Consider the following 19608-nt stretch of genomic DNA (forward strand, 5'->3'; position numbering starts at 1 on the left):
GGAATTCTGGGAGTTGAAGTCCACAAGTCGTAAAAGGGCCAAGTTTGAAGACCCCTACGGCCTGGACTAACCAAACAAATCACTGGCAACCTTTTAGACTAGAAAATCACATGACCCCCTTAATTTTCTATTTGTAGAGCAGTGTTTCCTCATCCTTAGCATTGTAACTCTAAAGATGTGTAGACTGGCAGAGAACTGGCAGAGAACCCCCATCTAGAATGCTGGCTGAGGATTTCTGGGAGTTGAAGTCCAAAACATTTTACAGTTGAAAAAAGTTGAAAAACATTGTTGTACAGCATATGTTCAGTGGAACAACCTGCCTCCAGAAGTGGTGAATGCTCCAACACTGGAAGTTTTTAAGAAGAGACTGGACATCCATTTGCCTGAGATGGTATAGGGTTTCCTGCCTTAGCAGGGGGTTGGACTAGATGACCTCCAAGGTCCCATCCAAATAATAATAATAATAATAATAATAATAATAATAATAATAATAATAATTATTATTATTATTATTATTATTATTATTATTATTATTATTATTATTATTATTATTATTATTATTATTATTATTATTATTATTATTATTATTATAATATATGCCGCTTGGCTAGCAGTGCGACCCTCAGTCTTCGGAGTTCCCTTCGGTGGATGGGCGGCTATAGAGATTTGATAAATAAATAGCCATGGAAAATTCCTACGTTTTCTGCAAGGCTTTGGTTCAAATGGGAAAAAAAAGAGATTCCAGTTTCTAAAAGTTGTATGAAGAACTGCATGAAGTTTGGCTGATTTGAACACGGAAGATGGAATCGAAGTAGATCGGTCATGGCTTCAGTAATTTTTTTGTGAGGCTTTTTTTTTTTGAACGGGAGTGCAACCAGTTTCTTTTTCTATCTCCATTTTGGGGGAAAAATATTGCAGGATTAATGTACGTTAGCCACAGGTCTCCTTACAATCTACCGTACAATGAAATCTATTCGCAGCTCGAGTCTGTGGCGGGACTAAAAAAAAAAAAGCACTTTTCACTCGAAAGTTAATGAACGCTGTGACTTCTAAATTTCTATCTCTACGTTCTTGTACAGACAAGTAATAATGACGCGCCCTTACCCCCCCATTCATCCTTGCGCACGTTCACCTCGCGGGAATTTCATGATTTCCGGTCTCTTTTTCCGGTGACAACGCCAGGCTTTTTACTTTGCCGGACTAACCATCGCGAGAGTGAGCGATACTCCTCCCAACCAATAGGAACTCAAGACGGCTTTGGTCTTTTTACCGGAGGTTTAAGCCGCAGAGCCAGAGAAGGTGTGGCCTCGGTTGCTAAGAAGCGGCTTGGGGATAGCTCGTGTCGCTAGTCGAGTTTTCTTTCTCCTGTTTTGCTCTAACGGTGCGGTGGCGATCGCGTCCGGGTAGGCGGAGGTGGCTGGACCATGGTGAGTAGAGATGGCCTGTGCATGCTGAGAAAGGAGATCTCCGGCTTGGGAGGAGATTCCCGTAACGTCAGCATAAAAAGTCGATTAAGGGAGGCGACGATCCCTAACGAAGTATCCTCAAATTTTGAGCTTGCGTAAATTTTACATTTCTCACCCAAATCTTTTCCCAAGTATCCATTGTAATGACTTCTTGAAAATTCTGAGCCCACTTTATCATACAATCTTTTAACAAGTTCTGTCTCTGAATCAATTTCTATCAATGCAAGATATATCCGTTTGATATGTGCTTGACCTTGATTTCTAATTTGCTTTACCAAATTTTCATCAGTCATTGAAAAACCAATTTTCTGATCTTCTTTCCACCTGGCCTGTAATTGCCCATACTGAAACCAAGTTTGAACAATCTTTTCTTCTCGTAAGATATTATACGGCTTCAAATGCCATACATTCCTTTCCAAACTTAGAATTTCCTTATATGTAGTCACATCATATTTAAACCCAACACTTATATTTTCTATTGCGTGTTTCGGTATTGCCCATAAAGGTATCTTATAATTTAGCTTATGTCTATACTTTTTCCAAACTCGCAACAGAGCATGTCTTAAAATATGCACCTTGAACACATTATCCACCTTATCATACAATAGGTATGCATGCCAACCAAATAGCAAATCATGACCTTCAAGATTTAATAATCTCACTTGTGTTAGATTAATCCAATCACTTATCGCTGACAAAGCAGCACCTTCATAGTATAGTTTAAAATTAGGCATTTTAAGACCACCTCTCTCACGCGTATCCTGCATAATCTTTTACCTGCCCAGACAAATTTATTAATACCCTTTTGCTATTCCTCCAAGTTTAAATCCTTTTTAAGAATAGGTATCATTTGAAATAAAAATAGAAATTTCGGCAAAACATTCATTTTCACTGCTGCAATTCTTCCCAATAAAGACAATTGTAGTTTTTTCCAACTATCCAATTCTTTTTAAACTTTTCCCCATAGCTTTTCATAATTATTTTTATATAGCTTTGCATTTGAGGGTGACAAATATACCCCCCCTAACGAAGTATCCTCATGAAAAGAAATCTTGTCGCTTGAGCTAATAGCAGTCCTATAGCTGCTCAACGACATGGTGTTTATTAGGGCTTTGTTAATAGTAGTACAGTGACCACATTTTCTTGGAAAAACTCAAGGACAAATCTAAAAGTGGGCAAATCTGAGATTCACAAAGGTAAAAAGTTATAACGTTGCTTTACAAAGGCAATTTCAAAAGCAAAAGGAATAAATCTACAGAACAACTTTCTGAAATACTGTAAAGAATGGTCCTTTGCAATAAAGGACGTACTGGGAAAAAATGAGGAAAAATGGACAATGATTTATGTAATGAGACCACAGTTAGATTCCATCTTTCTTCAAACAAGCTGTATGTAGCATCTATAGTTACATATTTTATTTTCTCTGTTACCTTGAAAAGTAGGCTGGCCTTAGAAAGCAGTAGGCTACAACCATTCAGTGTTATTTATGGCTAAAAGGTGTTTCAAGTTAGCTCATTCTGCTCTTAAATGGATCTTTCCCATCATTTTCACTATATCATCTCCTGCCACCTTGCCCAATGAACAAGGAGAACCAGAGTTTCTTTGGTAAATGTGTGAAAAAAACTCATGTTGGGATGACTGTTATAGTTGCTAAACTGTTAAATTATCTTCACGGTATCATAATAAGCTGAGGTTTTCTTTAGATTTAGGAAAATGATGTCTATTTGCATTAGCTTGGGGAAATATGAAGTCCCCTCCATTCAAGAAGGGGAAGGCAAGATGGAAAAAAAACAATCAAGAATTCAGGCTGGCATTGGCTGGAACTTATCCTCTGATTTACATAGCATGTTAAGCCATTACGTGGTTTGTATGATTTGGGCATAATGTGTTGGACAAACAGCCAGTTTTGGAGTGATTTATCTCAGTGAGTGAACTCAGATTGCATGGATTGTTACTCTGTTGATTTGTTATACATTCTAGTATTTTATATGCAAACATAGAAGCAAAGGCCTATAAAGATTACAATTATGAAGCAGAAATTATAGATGTAAAACCATACAACTGTAAGAACCGCTGATTTATTTTTGAATACAGTAAAGAGAATTTGAATCTGGCTCATTAAGATTGTTTGCCTGCAATTTTATGCATATTACTACATTTAGAAGAATTTTGTTGAATACAATAGGATTTATACTTGCTATGCATAAATAGGGCAACATTCATTTTTCCCAACTTAATTTCTCTCAGCTGCTTTGTATGTAATTATTTAAGTGTCTAAAGTTTGACTTAAGTCAGTTCTATAATCTTTTGTGACAAGCTCCTTTTCCCCCTGGAATCCTTTCTTGGCTCAACAGTGATAACAAGGTTGACTCAGCCTTCCATCCTTCCGAGGTAGGTAAAATGAGGACCCAGATTGTTGGGGGCAATAAGCTGACTTTGTAATAATGCCGCTTGGGGGGGGGGCAAAAGCCCTAATAAGCAGGCATATACATAGAATGAAGGCTATTGCTAAGCACATTGATTTGTGCTTCTTAGATTGTAAGCCGCCCTGAGTCTTCGGAGAAGGGCGGGATATAAATGGGATTAAAAAAATGTATTTTCATCTCATTTCACCTGTTTTACCTAAAACCTTTAAAACATTTTTCTTACCGCAGTAATAACTTTGGCTAAAATCCCCAATATTGCAACATTTGTAGAAAAAACAATAGGAAAAAGTAGCCTTTCACTTAGTTTAAAAAGAAAAGATTTCAAAGAAGATGTGTGTAGGCCAGGGGTAGGCAACCTTGGCTCTTTTATGAATCGTGGACTTCAACTCCCACATTTCCAGAGCCAGCATGGCTCAGCTTGGAAACTCTCCCTTTCCCCCCCAGCATGGATGGCTCAGGAATTCTGGGTGTTGAAGTCCACGAGTCATAAGAGAGCCAAGGTTGCCTACCCTTGGTGTAGGCAGTAATGGCAGTTAGGTATTATAATGATATGACCTGCTGGAAAGGTCTGTTTCTGTGAAGAAATGCATTTGAATCTGAATTATAATTATATAATGGATAATGTATAAAACAAGCAGAAAAAACAATATGGGAAACATAAACATTCCATCTCATGCTAGATATGTCCTTAAAGTTTTGTAGAAATCCTTGAACTTTTGTACAGAATTTGAATCTGGTCAGAAGCTGACAAAAATACCTAAACACACACTATTCTGCTTCTAATGCTATAATCTCCATCCTTGCAGTTTTATGCCTAGTGTAAACTGTAGCTATGGATGGGATAGTTTACTATGTGTATGCCAAAAACCTAGGCATGTAATGCTACATTGTACTATAATGTTACTGTACATACAAAATCATCCTTTTTTTGCTATGGTACCTACATTGTGGAGTCTTTTCCTCTACTAGAGATGAAGTTGGCCTCCTGCTGAATTTTCAAACCTTATTTAATAGATTTAGAATAGATGATTGTTTTATGTATCTACTGTTTTATTGGATTTCTATATGTCTCCCCGAGTCACTTTCTATAAGTTGGGCAGCCACATAAATTTGATTGATCGATAAAATAGTTGTAGTCTGAATGCATCTATAAAGATTTAGGAACCCAAGAAGGCAAAGAGGGCAACAAATAAAGGATTAGGAAATGAATTTATATTCCTAGCTTCTTAACAAACAATACTTGAGTTCTTATGCTTGAACTGAATATACAAGCATAGCTCTGAGCGTTCTTTCCAATTCCTGTACAATTAGTGATCATAGGAGCTTCTATATTTTCTTCTGTGTAGTGATTTTCCTCCCCAGGGTCTTATTAGTTTATGTGCATTATTGTTGCCTGTATATGTGTGTGTTTCTGAGCTGTGATCAGGGCAGGTTCTTGTGTGTTTGCTCCATCTATTTGTATTTGACTTACTGAGAAGGGAAGATATGTATTTTCTCTGTGCTAGTCCCATGACAGTTGCTTCCAATTAAGAAAACTGGTTTCCCAGAGTCTCATTCTTTAAATTGATTTAAAGAAACATGCTTAGGTTACAACATCTTAAAAACTGGGTATGTATACTTTAGGTCCTCAACCTTCAGTAAATGCAGGTCCTCTTTTGTTTCTTCTGATCCTTTTTTTAATCTGCCTGTTGATGCAAAGAAGTTTGCTACCTATTTGCCTGATCCAGATGTATATAGATCGGCCAACATTTGCAAACTACCACTCCTCATTTCAACAAATTGCAGTATGTTTCTGCTCTCCCTTTTGGTGCACCTGTATATTTTTATCTATTGTATGCATAGGGTAACACAGGGTTAGCTGCATCATAGTACAGGTTTTAGATTACGGGTGTCAGTACATTATCCATTATATAATTGTAATTCAGATTCAAATGCATTTCCTTCCTTCCTTCCTTCCTTCCTTCCTTCCTTCCTTCCTTCCTTCCTTCCTTCCTTTTTTTAAGCTGCCAGAGGCTCCGGGCAGAGGTGGCAACAGGCAGGCAGAGGTGGGCAAAGGCTTCCCCTTTCCCCTGTCATTGCCTCTGCATGGCTCAGCTCACCTCTCGCAGACCCGCGCACGTGTGTGTTTGCGTGCGTGTGTTTGTGTGCATGCGTGAGCACGTGGACGCATGGTGTGTGTGTCTGTCTGTCTCTCACCCCTTGCAGCCCCGCGCCCCCAACGGAGACCTTCTGCAATGGCAGGCTGCAAACTAATGAAAGCTGGTTTTGGGGAATACTTGTTTCTTTTTCTCAACCTGCCACCTATTGCATCGCGCCCTGCCCCCCCTCAGCTCCTGCCCCCAGACCTGTGGAAGGCTGTAAGAAGCTCCCATCACAGCTTCTCTTACCTCTCCTGTTCTTTTCCTCCCCAATATCACAGTGTGCGGCTGCAAGAGGTGAGACCCCCCCCTCACACACGCATGCATGCACACTCACACAAACACGTGCATGGTTCCCATTCTGTCTCCTCTGAATTAAGGAAGGAGCTAGGGGAGGGGGAGAGATTGACAGCGTCACCGGTGGCCATACCACTGGTGGCCGTGGTTTTCCCACTTGTGGGTGAAAGGGAAGCCTTGCAGGCTGCGAGGCCAGGCCGGCAAGCAGGGCATGGAGGTGCTAGTACTGATCTACAACTTGGTGCGGAATGCGGTCAGCCTTAGATCCTCAGTGCTACCCTGGAGCCAGCAAGGGCTGGCATCCTGTGTGGAAAGGAAGCACTCAGAATGCAGTCCCCAGGGATGCCAGGCCCCACACATTCTCCGTGTCCTGCGCACGTGCCCAGAGGGCAGGGTGGGAGCAGTCCCTCACTGGTTCCAGGGCAGCGCCATGGATCTAAGGGTGACTGCGTTGTAGATCACTGCCTGGTTGGCCTAGGTCAGGCTGAGGCACCGTGGGAAGGGCCGCTGTTTCCAGGGCGGCTGCGGGGGCCAAATCTAACCTCACGGGCTGGATTTGGCCCACGGGCTTTGTGTTTGATATGTGTGGTCTATACCATGTAGGCTTCATAGGTTATAACCAGCACCGAATTGCACTCAGCAGCATATTGCTAACCAGTGCAGTTTATCAGGGATGCCCATTATTTCCCATGCTGCTGCATTTTGGATCATTTGAAGCTTTCAGATGGTCTTCAAAGTCAACTCTAGATAGAGCACGTTGCAACAGTCAAGTTATGAGATGAATAGGGCATGAGTGATTGAAAGACCTCCCAGAGTAGGAAAGGGCACAACTAGTGCACCAGATGGAGTTGCTAGGCCTTCCTTTCCATAGCTGCCACCTGTTCAATGATCAGGAATTTGGAGTCCAGGAAGATTAGTTTAAAATTAGGTAATAAAGCTTTCACTTTTCTTTTTCTGGCAGTGTCTGAAAATAGGGGTGTGGAGAATAATTTGAGAACCCAACACAAGTATATAATCTATTTATTTATATCCTGGCTTTATCATTTAAAAAAAATAACTCAAGGCAATGAACATATCCAGCACACCTTCCTCCTATTTTCCCCATAACAACAACCCTGTGAGGTAAATTGGGCTGAGAGAGCGTGATTGGCCCAAGACCACCCAGCTGGCTTTCATGGCTGAGGCAGGACTATTTCTCACAGTCTCCTGGTTTCTAGGATGGTGCTTTAACCACTAGACCAAGCTGGCTCTAAAAGTACTAAAATATCATTTATATGGAACAGACAGAGAAATCATGCTTTGCTTTTATTTGCCCCACGTCAGTCACAGCTAATGAAATTGGAGTCCAACAACATTTGGGGTTAAGGGGGTTGCACTTACCCTGATTCTGCCTGAATGTGGGTAGGCCTTATTGAGTTACTGATTCTACACTGGTCTGTATATGGAATCTATGAACAGGAGTTCTCCCTTTATCAGCTTCTGTGCACATGCAATAACTCTTGCACCAATTCTAATCTATTTTTGAGTTCCACAGAGACTTTCCAGGACCCCCTACAATGAGAAATTTGACTGCTGCTACTGTGAAAATGAAGCTTCCAACTTTATCTATACCATGTTGCATTGCGCTGGAGGCCTATTTGGAGCAGCTATTTGGTTGTCTAAGCTTTAATTGCCAAGTCTTCTTTGCAAGATTAATGGAATGGTAGTGCTGTGGAAATGGGAATGGCTATCCCTTGAGGCAGGAGAAATTGGACTCCTAGGAATTCTCAGCATTCATGAGAATGAGTATCTAGGTCTTCTGGATTGGAAGTGCTGTGCATTAGAGGAACGTCACTAGGTGGGAAGGTTGCTCCTTTTGTGGAAAAATCAGGGAGCCCACTCTTGAACAGCCATACCTCCATAACTTCCAGTGTTTTTCTCTAGCTAGCAATTTTATAACTCCACTGCTTAATCGGGGGACATCTTCCCTTGCATAATCCCTTATTCATAAGAGACCAGGGGGGGGGAGAGGGCTTCGGTTTGCGCTCGCGGCGCTGGTGGACATGCACGGAGAGCTCTCTTCCCTGCTGCCTGGTTTTCTTCCATTGGAGGACCCTGAAAAGGGTCAAAAGTTGCCCTGGAGGGGTGATGACTGTGAGGAGGCCCTCCGACTGATTGTGGAGGGGTGACAGCCCCTCCATTTGATCCAGAACAGCTCCTCTGGACTGACGAAGAAAAAATTGGCCATCAACATGGCTGGTCATCAAGCCGTACCAGCCAAAAGCCAAAAGCACTAACAAGCACGAAGAAAGCAATGCGGAGGAACTGGGTGAGACCCTACCTTTCTTATTCCCCCAACTACTTTCCTGTGGGAACGTTTTGAAAATTTCTCCCCCCCCTTTGGAATAGTGGTGTCTGCCTACTTGGGGATTTAAAGCTTTGAAAATAAAATAAAAATATAACTAAATTAAACAACTAAAAAATTAGACTTGCACCTTTTGGATATTTGGGAGTCCCAAAAAGTTTCTATTTCTACGGGGACCTATTACCCTATCTACTTGTTAAGCTGGAAAAAAAGAGGAAAAATTAAACTGGATAAAAGCTTAACTGGAGCTTGTAAAAGGATTTTATATGCTACTAAGGACATCTTGTGGCGAAGCCTGGAACAGCAAGGAAATTTACCTTTTACTGTGAGACCTGGCTACAGCCTAGCTGATCTTGGCATTATCTAAAAGAGATAAGAATTTGAAACAGCTGGCGGAGGAAACAACTCCCAGGAATAGTGGAGGTGGACATACACTGACTTCTATTAAAAATAGCTTCCACTAAAGAACTATCTGTAAACACCTTAGAAATGGAGGAATACTATCCACAACTTAACTATAAACTTGATGTCAGCGCTGCTAACATCGAATGTTATTGCTTGACAAGAGATGAAGAAGTAGCCATTTCATATGTTAAACTTGTGTATTGCTTTAAGAGATTGAGTTAAGGTTGGGAGGGGGGAAGAGGAGGATTGTACCTTCAAGGCCATGAAATTAAAGAAGATAAGAACTTGATGTGTTTTCTAATGGAAGGGAAACTGATTCTTTAAATTAATTGGAGAATATGATTAATGACAAAATTAGAAAGGTGGAGAATTGTGTTTAATATATTGTGCAAGGGGGCGGAGATTTCAGATTCCAGCTTCCTTCGAGCAAGCATTTACCAGTGTATTAGGCTAAATAAAGGACTTTTAAGGTAAACAATGCCTCAGAGTCACTTGAAAAGCCCATACGTCGGAAACCTGACACTTATACTTGAAACAATTCTTGAAATTACTGAGCAGACGAAATCCAGACTGAAAGACAAAGGTGCCAGCCTAAATTTACAAAATGAAGCCGTGATTTCAACTGACGAATCTACAATCCAAAAAGCAACAGAAGAGGAAGAAATTAATATCAAGACAGAGGACTTTAAAGAACAACAAGTACAATCTACTGAGAAGCCAAAACTTGATCTCAACTATAGAACCTGCAACCCAAAAAAACAACACAAACTGAAGAAAACAACACTAAGATGGAGGGTTCTAAAGAGTTACAACTACAACATACTGAAAACTTAGACAACCATACAACAACTTCAACTGTGGACATGACCTCTCACCCAAGCCAGATGAAACTGGAAGAAGACCAGACTGAACTGATGACAAATATACTGATCCAAACAGGGAGACTTGAACTGTAAGAGCAACAATGTAATGATTACAAAGAGGCCAGTTCCTTTGAAAAATTGACAACTGGATGGTCTCCCTTGATTCAAATAACGTGTCGGAATGAAGGGAGATCCATTTGAGGATTTAAAGGCACTGGTATGGAAGCCTGCTTGGCACAAAAAGAAAGCCAGAGTTAGATTAAAAAAAATATATGTTTTTTTCTTTTCCCCTCCCTTTTTTTAAATCTATAATGGAAGAGCCTAAAATTTTACTTAATGGGTCAAGGGGAGACTTTAAAAGATATTATTTGATTTAATATTTAGGATTTAGATTTACAAGGGAAATTAAAATTAGCTATTAGAATATAGTTTTGACTTATAATATGGAAGTTGGATTGAGACAATAAAGGATACTTTATTAGTAAGTGATGAGATACTAGGATGACAAATAGAATATATCTGTGAAATATATTTGTGAAATAAAATAAGAATGTATTTAACTAATTATGTAATGAAATAGGGGATATTTGGGTTACCTGAATGTTAAATACTATGGATCTTAAAGGCTAAGTTGGAGCACTGTAATTAAAAATTGATAAAATCTTAAAAACAGGACATGATAACTATAAGCAAAAATATATTGATAACTATCTTAACTGATTGTGTTATAACTAAAAATGTATTAACTTGATTGTGACATAGTAATTATGGGAAACAGGGAATTTTTAGATGATTTAACCAGAGCTAGGTACAGATGATTTTGTTAGTGGACTATCACCACGTTGCTTTCTAAACATTTTGAAATTTTGATGTAAAGTTGGAAAATTAATAAACCTTTTTTTAAGAGAGAGAGAGAGAGAGAGAGAGAGAGAGAGAGAGAGAGAGAGAGAGAGAGAGAGAGAGACTTGTTCTTTGCCAGTTCAGTCAAACTCGCCTTTTGATATCCTTTTGCTCAAATGGCTTCTCAAGACCTTTTGCTTAAATGGCTCTGCATCCCCATGTTTGCTTGCATCACTTGAGCATGCCTCCCTCTCTGTTCTTTTAAGTGGTTAGGTTTCTGAGCCAGCCTTCTACAGATCACTACAGACAGTGCTCATTTTCTGCCTGGATGAGCAAAGATAATGGCAGCCCTGCCAGAGTGCAGTGTGCAGTCCATCATTTTTTTTCATGCAGCTTCGTTATATTAATGGATCACAGCCCTTCAGTGTTTGAAATCACCTGTTATAAAGTATTGCTAGTTGACTAACTTAATGCTATTCTCTTACTTCATTTTGGTTTTTGTGAGCTTTGTCTGAACTCAGACCATGCATAAAATAAATATTTAATTTATTATTTTATTTTATTTTAATTCCATTTATATCCCGCCCTTCTCCGAAGACTCAGGGCAGCTTACAAGCTTAGCAGTAGCCTTCATTCTATGTATATGCCTGCTTATTAGGGCTTTCACACACACCCCAAGCGGCATTATTACAAAGTCAGCTTAATTGCCCCCAACAATCTGGGTCCTCATTTTACCTACCTCGGAAGGATGGAAGGCTGAGTCAACCTAATTATATGAAAGTGGTAATGGACATTCTTCCATTTTTTTGTTTTGAAAAGTATTTTTAATTACAGTTGTTTTTTTTTTAAATTATAAATTTCTTTACATCTCTCTAGTTAAAATTCCATGATGTAAACAACCTTGGCAATGGTCCATAATTCCCCAAGAATAGAATTATGTTTAACCGCAAACTATAAATAGAAGAGTAACCATCAATAAAAGGGTATCATCAATGAAGAAAGCAATTGATAATGCTGCTATTCTCTTCAGATAAAAATAGATTGGATTCTCCTTCAGCATTTTCAGAGCAAGTTTGTAGAAAAACTTTGAAACATTTAACTAAATAATATTTTTCCTTTGTCACTCAATACTTTAAATAAGCTGATATATCTGAAAATATGGGTTCAAATTTTAGGCTGAAATGCTATTAACAGCATACCAGCTAATCCACTGAATGAAGTGGGATTTGTTTCCAAGTAAAGAGGTAAGCAGATTGTAAATAATCACATTCTCTAATTGCATTAGGATTAAGTATTAAAATCAGTTCTTGAAACACTAGGTGGAGCTATTTACTTGGCAAATATATTTCTCTCCTGGTTTCTGTACAGTCCATAATTTACCAGCATTTAATTAGGGTTTCTTTAGACAAAAATATTAATTTGAATCATTTGTAAATACCTCTCCTTCTAGAGATCTTAAAACTGTTGTAAAAATAATTATGTTCACACATAGGGCAGCTGACATGTTTTGAAAATGTCATTTCAGTGACTTAACAGGTTTCCCCATGTGCTATATTATTGTTATAAATATAACATTGTGTATAATAAGACAATTATTTTTATTGTTGAACTTTCACCTGTATTTAATCAGTATTTTAAGCCAGGTTGGATGCACCACCCTCTGTCATCCTTGGGCTGTACTTTATACTTTATTTTACTGTATTAATGTATTTATGCCTATTTTTTCTATAAATACGTATATGTTTATGAATTTTTTTTTGCTATAGTGTTCTCTGTCCAAAAGGCCATAAAGAATTTTTACTTGCTTTGATAGCATAGGTGCTAACAATGACATACAAAGCCCTACATGGCATGGGTCCGGACTGCCTGAGGGAGCACCTTCTGCCAATGTCAACACCCCACCGCCCTGTGCGCTCCCACAGAGAGGGCCTCCTCAGGGTGCCACCGCTCAAGGAATGTCAGCTTGTGGCGCCCCGGGGGAGGGCATTCTCAGTGGGTGCGCCAGCCCTCTGGAACTGCTTACCAACTGAAATCCGGATGGCCCCCGACCTCCGCACCTTCCGGCGCGACTTAAAGACTTACCTATTCCAGCAGTCCGGCTTGGCCTGATAGCTCTGATAGCTCTAATTGGGGTCCCAGTTTGTTTTGTTTTGATTATTGTGTTTCAATACTGTTTCACTTTGTTGCCTATCTTACTCTGTACACCGCCCCGAGTCCCTCGGGAGAAGGGCGGTTTATAAAAACAAACAAACAAATAAATAAATAAATGTATTTTACCTATACAGGTAATCCTTGAATTAGGATTACAATTGAGCCCAAAATTTCTGTTGCTCAGCAAGAAGTGGTTACGTAAATTTTGCCCCATTGATGACCTTTCTTGTCATAAAGTGAATCACTGCAGTTGTTAAGATAGTCACACGGTTTTTAAGTGAATCTGGCTTCTCCATTGACTTTGCTTGTAGAAGGTTGCTAAAGGTGATAATTTGAGCCCAAGACTCCGCAACCCTCATAAATATGAATCAGTTGCCAAGCATCTGAATTTTGATCGCATGACCCTGGGGATGCCGCGATGGTTGTAACTCTGTAAAAATGGTCATAAGTCATTTTTTTTTCAGTGCCATTGTAATTTCGAAGAGTCACTAAATGAACTGTTGTAAATTGAGGACTACCTATAGATTTTTTTAGGTTCAATCTCAGACATCTACAGTTAAAAGAGTTAGGTAAGCTAAAGGTGAGTAAGACTGCTGTGATTCACAAAGTTGCAAACCATAGTAGGCTGTAATTGAAAACTAGAATATGTGGTGCCCGTGAATCAACATCATTCCTCTTGGTGTCTGCTAGGCTTCCTATAGAACCAGATTTTAATTTTATGTATTTTTAAAAGGAAGGGACGCGGTGGCTCAGTGGGTTAGGACGCTGAGCTTGTCGATCAGAAGGTCGGCAGTTTGGCCGGTCGAATCCCGAGTGCCGCGTAACAGAGTGAGCGCCTGTTACTCGTCCCAGCTTCTGCCAACCTAGCAGTTCGAAAGCACGTAAAAATGCAAGTAGAAAAATAGGGACCACTCCGGTGGGAAGGTAACAGCGTTCCGTGTGCCTTTGGCGTCTAGTCATGCCGGCCACATGACCACGGAGACGTCCTCGGACAAACGCTGGCTCTTCGGCTTTGAAACGGAGATGAGCACCGGCCCCTAGAGTTGGAAACGACTAGCACGCATGTGCGGGGGAACCTTTACCTTTACTATTTTTAAAAATCAGTAAGTGAAAAGTGCCTTTTTATATCTAAGAACTCCTGTTCTAGAAAAAGGGGAAAGATAAGCTGTGATGGAAGAGACATAGCAAAAAGACAAGTTAAGAACTAGAGGAGATGGCAGAATATAATCTCATCCGTTTGCTTTCTAGGAAGTTTTTTTTTTTTTGAAAGTCCATGTCTGCAATGTAGCCATTTATTTTGTTAAATCATTTTCACGTGAGACCACTACACGCTCATAAAATTTCAGTTATATCCTTTGACCCAAAAAGATTGCCAACAACTGCAATTCAAGATTGTTTGCTACAGTTTCACTGTGTCTCTGCCACAGGTTTTTAAAAATAATAAATGGGAGAATTGGACCTTCTGTTTACACTAATTCACTGTTTAGGCAGCCACCTTACACTGGCAGTTCTAAAGATGTGCTTTAAGTATTCTATAACAGGGCTTTTCCACCAGTGGTACGGGTACCACCTGTGGTACATTGGCACCTGGCAGGTGGTACACGACCATCATAGAAAAGTGGTACAAGGGAAGGGAATTAGCTAAACCGGTGGCAGCAAGCCTGAGCGAGAGATGGCTGGAGCTGCAGGGCTGTCAGAGCTCAGCGGAAGCGCCAGGATCAGTGCCAGCTGGAGCTCGGCGCTGATCCTGGCGCTTCTGAGCTCATAAGAATCACCAGTCAGTTGGAATGTTGCAGCATCTCCAGGGTCTTGTGATTTACATTCAGATGCTTGGCAACTGATTCATATTTATGATGGTCACAGTGTCCCAGGGTCATGTGAAGTGACCAAAACCTGCTGCAACCACCCAGCAGAGGGGGGGAATAAAAACCAAACACCCCTCACCCCACCCCTGCTACCAATCCTCAACAGAAATGCTCACAACAATGCAAACCTCGGACAGGAGGAAGAGCGCCGCCGGGTGGGCAGGCAGGTGTCTTGCTCGGCTGTGGCTTGGGGGGCACTTTTTCCAGTGCCATTGTAACTTTGAACAGTCACTAAGCGAACTGTTGTAAGTCAAGGACTACCTGTACTTCATCACTTTTTTCCTTTTTTTTTGTTCATCAAGTTTTTGACACCTTGCTAGGCGACTGGTGGTACTTGGATGTTGCCATATCCTAAAAGTGGTACAATGGGTGAAAAGGTTGAAAAGCCCTGTTCTTATAACCCCATGGTTGCAATAGTTAAAATGTTCATAGGTAGCATTGTACAGTATGTGATATTGAAAAAAATATAGAAAAGATTCTACGTCCTTTGGCCACCTGAATTGGATTGTGATGCAGTTTAAGCTTTAGTAGAAAGGTAATAGCATTATGCTATGGGATTATTTGCATCGCTAATTTGATTAGTCGATCTGAATTAAAAAGATTTACAATGCTAGTCTTTACAAGGATATTCAATGTAAATCCCATTTAGTCGATTGGAATTTGCTCTAGTCAAGGCGTATACAACTAGAACCGTAACTTCACTTTTGTAAATGCGCACTGTACTTAGTTCCAGAACTATGAATTCCAGTTGAAATACTCTTTGCCCTCCCATTTTTCCTTCTCTTTTTTGTTACATAATTCTTTACGAAAGATATTAGATAAGTTAGAAAAACCAGCACACCCCTGTTCCAATATTAACTTGATATGTGTCTTTATGATAATAGTTTTATGGGCATGCCATCAAACATTGTGGTAACTGAAATCTGTGTTCAGCTGAATTGCCCAAGAGTTAATATTTTACGCAATCCAAGGTAAAAAGAAGCATTTAATTTTAATGACAGACTGATCAGGAGCCTGTTTGGTTAAACTGTACTACACAATGAATGCTGGCTCAGAATGTTCCCAGTAGTGAATAAGGCGGCGATTGGTTGAACTCTTTTCTGTCTTTGTAGCAAGGCAATAAATTTTTAATAGGCCACGATATTCTCAGAATGTTCAAGGTAAGTGCAAAATGTGTGCTCTTTGGAACCGCCTTTCAAATTCTTCGGCACTAACACACGCTGGTATCAGCTGGCTGAAGGTCACTTTTCACCCTTATTGCAGTTCCAGGAGAACCCAACTGTAGTACTTTTCTTATGTCTAGGAAAGTGTTAGACGTAGAAAATGATTGTGGCATAGTTGGCTCAGGGTCAATTGAGAACTCAGAGACTGAGTTCAAGGCTCATTTGTGCATTTTATATATGCTACATTGACTTCATTCAGATCTAAATGTTTCTAACTAGACCTTGCAGCCCTTTTTGTTCATAATGGCTTTTAATTAATTACACTGGGCTTGGTTTTTTTATCCATCATTAGTTGTTTGTTTCCCATTTTTGTAGTGTTTCTGTTTCTCCGACTTCATTTTTGTTTAACCGTTCCTTAAAATTTGGGAACTGTGGACAATATGGTACCTGGAACGGAATGGAATACAAATATAAAAATCAATGCTGTAGTCCTCAACTTAAGAGGGGCCAGAATTCCCGTTGCTAAGCAAAGTTGTTAAGTGAGTCACACCTGATTTTACAATCTTTTTTGCCATGGTTGTTTGTTTGTTTGTTTGTTTGTTTAAATTTATTTGCTACCCATTTGTTGGTTATGACCTACAAAGCCCTCCATGGCATGGGTCCAGAATACCTTGGGGAGCACCTGCAGCCGGCGTCAACTTCCCTCCGCCCAGTACGATCCCACAGAGAGGGCCTCCTCAGGGTGCCGCCGGTCAAAGAATGCCGACTGGTGGCCCCCAGGGGGAGAGCATTCTCTGTGGGTGCACCGGATTTATGGAACCATCTTCCGGTAGAGCTCCGGATGGCGCCCGATCTCCGCTCCTTCCGGCGCGACCTTAAAACCCATCTTTTTAAACAAGCGGGCCTGGCCTAATGGGACGGGGTGGGATCTTATTATTACTTCAATTTTAAATCTGTATTATTTATGGGCATTGTTTAATTATGTTTTAATAATTTTAATTTTTGTATCCTATTTTTATGTATTGCCCTGTTCACCGCCCTGAGTCTCTTGAGAGAAGGGCGGTATATAAATTAAATTAATAAATAAATAAATAATAAATTTCATTTCAAAGCAAGCCTGGGCGACTCACAGGATAAAAATATTAAAATCATCAGAGATCATATCCCTAACACAATAGATGAAATTACTACCAAATAAAATCATAGTTACAAGATGGGGAAGAAGGGAGCAGGATGGGAGGAAGGTGGATTGGTTCTTAATTAATCAACCATCTCCAGTGTGATACTTACTCTCCTGTTGGGACCCCAAGCCCTCTGGCAGAGCTAAGGTCTTAAGGCTATGGGGAAAGGTCAGAAGGGTGGGAGCTGATCTCACCTCTGGGGGTAAGACAGCCACAGCAGAGAAAGCTCCTCTCCTAGACCCCACAGCCGAAATTCCTTGACTGATGAATCTGCAATATGTCTCCTTTGCCAGCACAGGTGGGTTAGGCCAGTACCATCAGGTTGAGATGTTCCTCAACTAACCTGGATCTTTGCCTTGCAGGGCTTTCAACACCTTGAATTGCACCCGTAAGCAAACCAGCCAGGTGGCAGCCCTAAGAACTGCCTGCGCTGGCACACACTATACCAGCTGTAACTTCTGAATGCTCTTCAAGGGTGGTCCCCTGTAGAGCGCATTGCAGTAGTCCAAATGTGAGATGACTAGGGCTTGAATGATTGAGCAGAGGTTGTTGAGTTGTTAAATGAATCATTTGGTCATTAAGCAAATCTGGTTTCCAGAAGCTGTCTGGAAAGATTGCAAATGATGATCACTTGACAATGGGACATGGCAACCATAGGAAATACATACTAATTGCCAAGTACCCCAATTTTGATTAAGCGACTGTGGAGATGCTGCAACAGTTATAAGTGCAAGAACTGGTTGTAATTCATTTTTTCAGTTCCTTTGTAAATTTGACTGGTCACTAAATGAATGGTTTTAAGTTAAGGACTACTTGTAATTAATTAAAGTGAGTGTAGTGCAGAGTGTTCAACAGTAACAGCTTCCAGTTTGTTTTTAATCTTTCAAGAATATGCAGCATAATTGCCTTGATCTGAAAATTAAAAAATATTCTGATTGTAAATTGCTTTGAATGCAATTTTACTGTGAAAAAAAATGATGTACCGTATATACTTGAGTATAAGCCGAATTTTTCAGCCCACTTTTTGGGCTGAAAAACTCCACTTCGGCTTATACTCCAGTCAACAAAAAAAAAGAACTGTCCCTTCGTTCGGAACAGGCTGCTGAGAGAAGGGAGCGGCAGAGCCTTGCAGAGCTGGCGGCAGTCCAGCGTTGTTTCTCCCCCTCGTGCGTGCGTGTGTGTGTCAGACCCACGGGAATGGCTGGTAGGGAAGCGGCATTCCGGCATTCCCCCCCTTCCTGTGTGTCGAGCCCACGGGGCTTGACACACAGAGAAACGCAACTAGCCATTCCTGCGGGTCTCACACACACACACACACACACACGCCGCCGGGCTCGGCTCCTCGGCAGGAGGGGCAGCCCCAGCCGCGCCCCCCTCCCGGCCCGCAGCGCCGCGCCACCGCCGCTTCCTCCGGGCAAGTCGGGGGGGCTTGCGGGGCGAAGGCACCGGCCAGGGGGCAGGCAGGGCGGGAGGGCGCGAACTCACCGCCGCCGCGCTTCCCCCCCCATCTCTCGCTTGCCCGCTGCCTCGCCCGTTCCGCCCCCAACTCACCGGCCAGCGCTTCCCCCCCATCTCTCGCTTGCCCGCTGCCTCGCCCGTTCCGCCCCAACTCACCGGCCGGCGCTCTCGCTTGCACGCTGCCTCGCCCGTTCCGCCCCCAGCTCACCGGCCGGCGCTCTCGCTTGCCCGCTGCCTCGCCCGTTCCGCCCCCAGCTCACCGGCCGGCGCTCTCGCTTGCACGCTGCCTCGCCCGTTCCGCCCCCAACTCACCGGCCAGCGCTTCCCCCCCCATCTCTCGCTTGCCCGCTGCCTCGCCCGTTCCGCCCCCAACTCACCGGCCGGCGCTCTCGCTTGCACGCTGCCTCGCCCGTTCCGCCCCCAACTCACCGGCCAGCGCTTCCCCCCATCTCTCGCTTGCCCGCTGCCTCGCCCGTTCCGCCCCCAACTCACCGGCCGGCGCTCTCGCTTGCACGCTGCCTCGCCCGTTCCGCCCCCAACTCACCGGCCAGCGCTTCCCCCCATCTCTCGCTTGCCCGCTGCCTCGCCCGTTCCGCCCCCAACTCACCGGCCAGCGCTTCCCCCCCCATCTCTCGCTTGCCCGCTGCCTCGCCTGTTGCGCCCCCAACTCACCGGCCAGCGCTTCCCCCCCATCTCTCGCTTGCCCGCTGCCTCGCCCGTTCCGCCCCCAACTCACCGGCCGGTGCTCTCGCTTGCACGCTACCTCGCCCGTTCCGCCCCCAACTCACCGGCCAGCGCTTCCCCCCCCATCTCTCGCTTGCCCGCTGCCTCGCCCGTTCCGCCCCCAACTCACCGGCCAGCGCTTCCCCCCCCATCTCTCGCTTGCCCGCTGCCTCGCCCGTTCCGCCCCCAACTCACCGGCCGGCGCTCTCGCTTGCACGCTGCCTCGCCCGTTCCGCCCCCAACTCACCGGCCAGCGCTTCCCCCCCATCTCTCGCTTGCCCGCTGCCT

At 42.5% G+C, this 19608-nt stretch overlaps 1 protein-coding gene across 6 annotated transcripts in view; it reads left to right on the forward strand.

Annotated features, from left to right (window-relative positions):
• The first annotated feature begins 1309 nt into the window (after positions 1-1309).
• NME7 (NME/NM23 family member 7) overlaps positions 1310-19608 on the forward strand; it is a 111157-nt gene continuing 92858 nt past the window's right edge. For 5 of the 6 annotated variants that reach the window (XR_014492550.1, XR_014492551.1, XM_083362848.1 and 2 more), the window contains exon 1: positions 1310-1427. Coding sequence is in view for 3 of the 6 variants with exons in the window: in XM_083362848.1 (XP_083218974.1) it covers positions 1425-1427 (3 nt within the window). In the remaining 3 variants the exon portion in view is untranslated. Of the gene's footprint in view, positions 1428-3305; positions 3391-19608 lie in introns of those variants that run through there. The other variant, XM_083362850.1, reaches the window with a different exon arrangement.

The sequence above is a fragment of the Vipera ursinii genome (assembly GCF_947247035.1).
Source record: "Vipera ursinii genome assembly, chromosome: 4".
Taxonomy (NCBI): Eukaryota; Metazoa; Chordata; class Lepidosauria; order Squamata; family Viperidae; genus Vipera; species Vipera ursinii.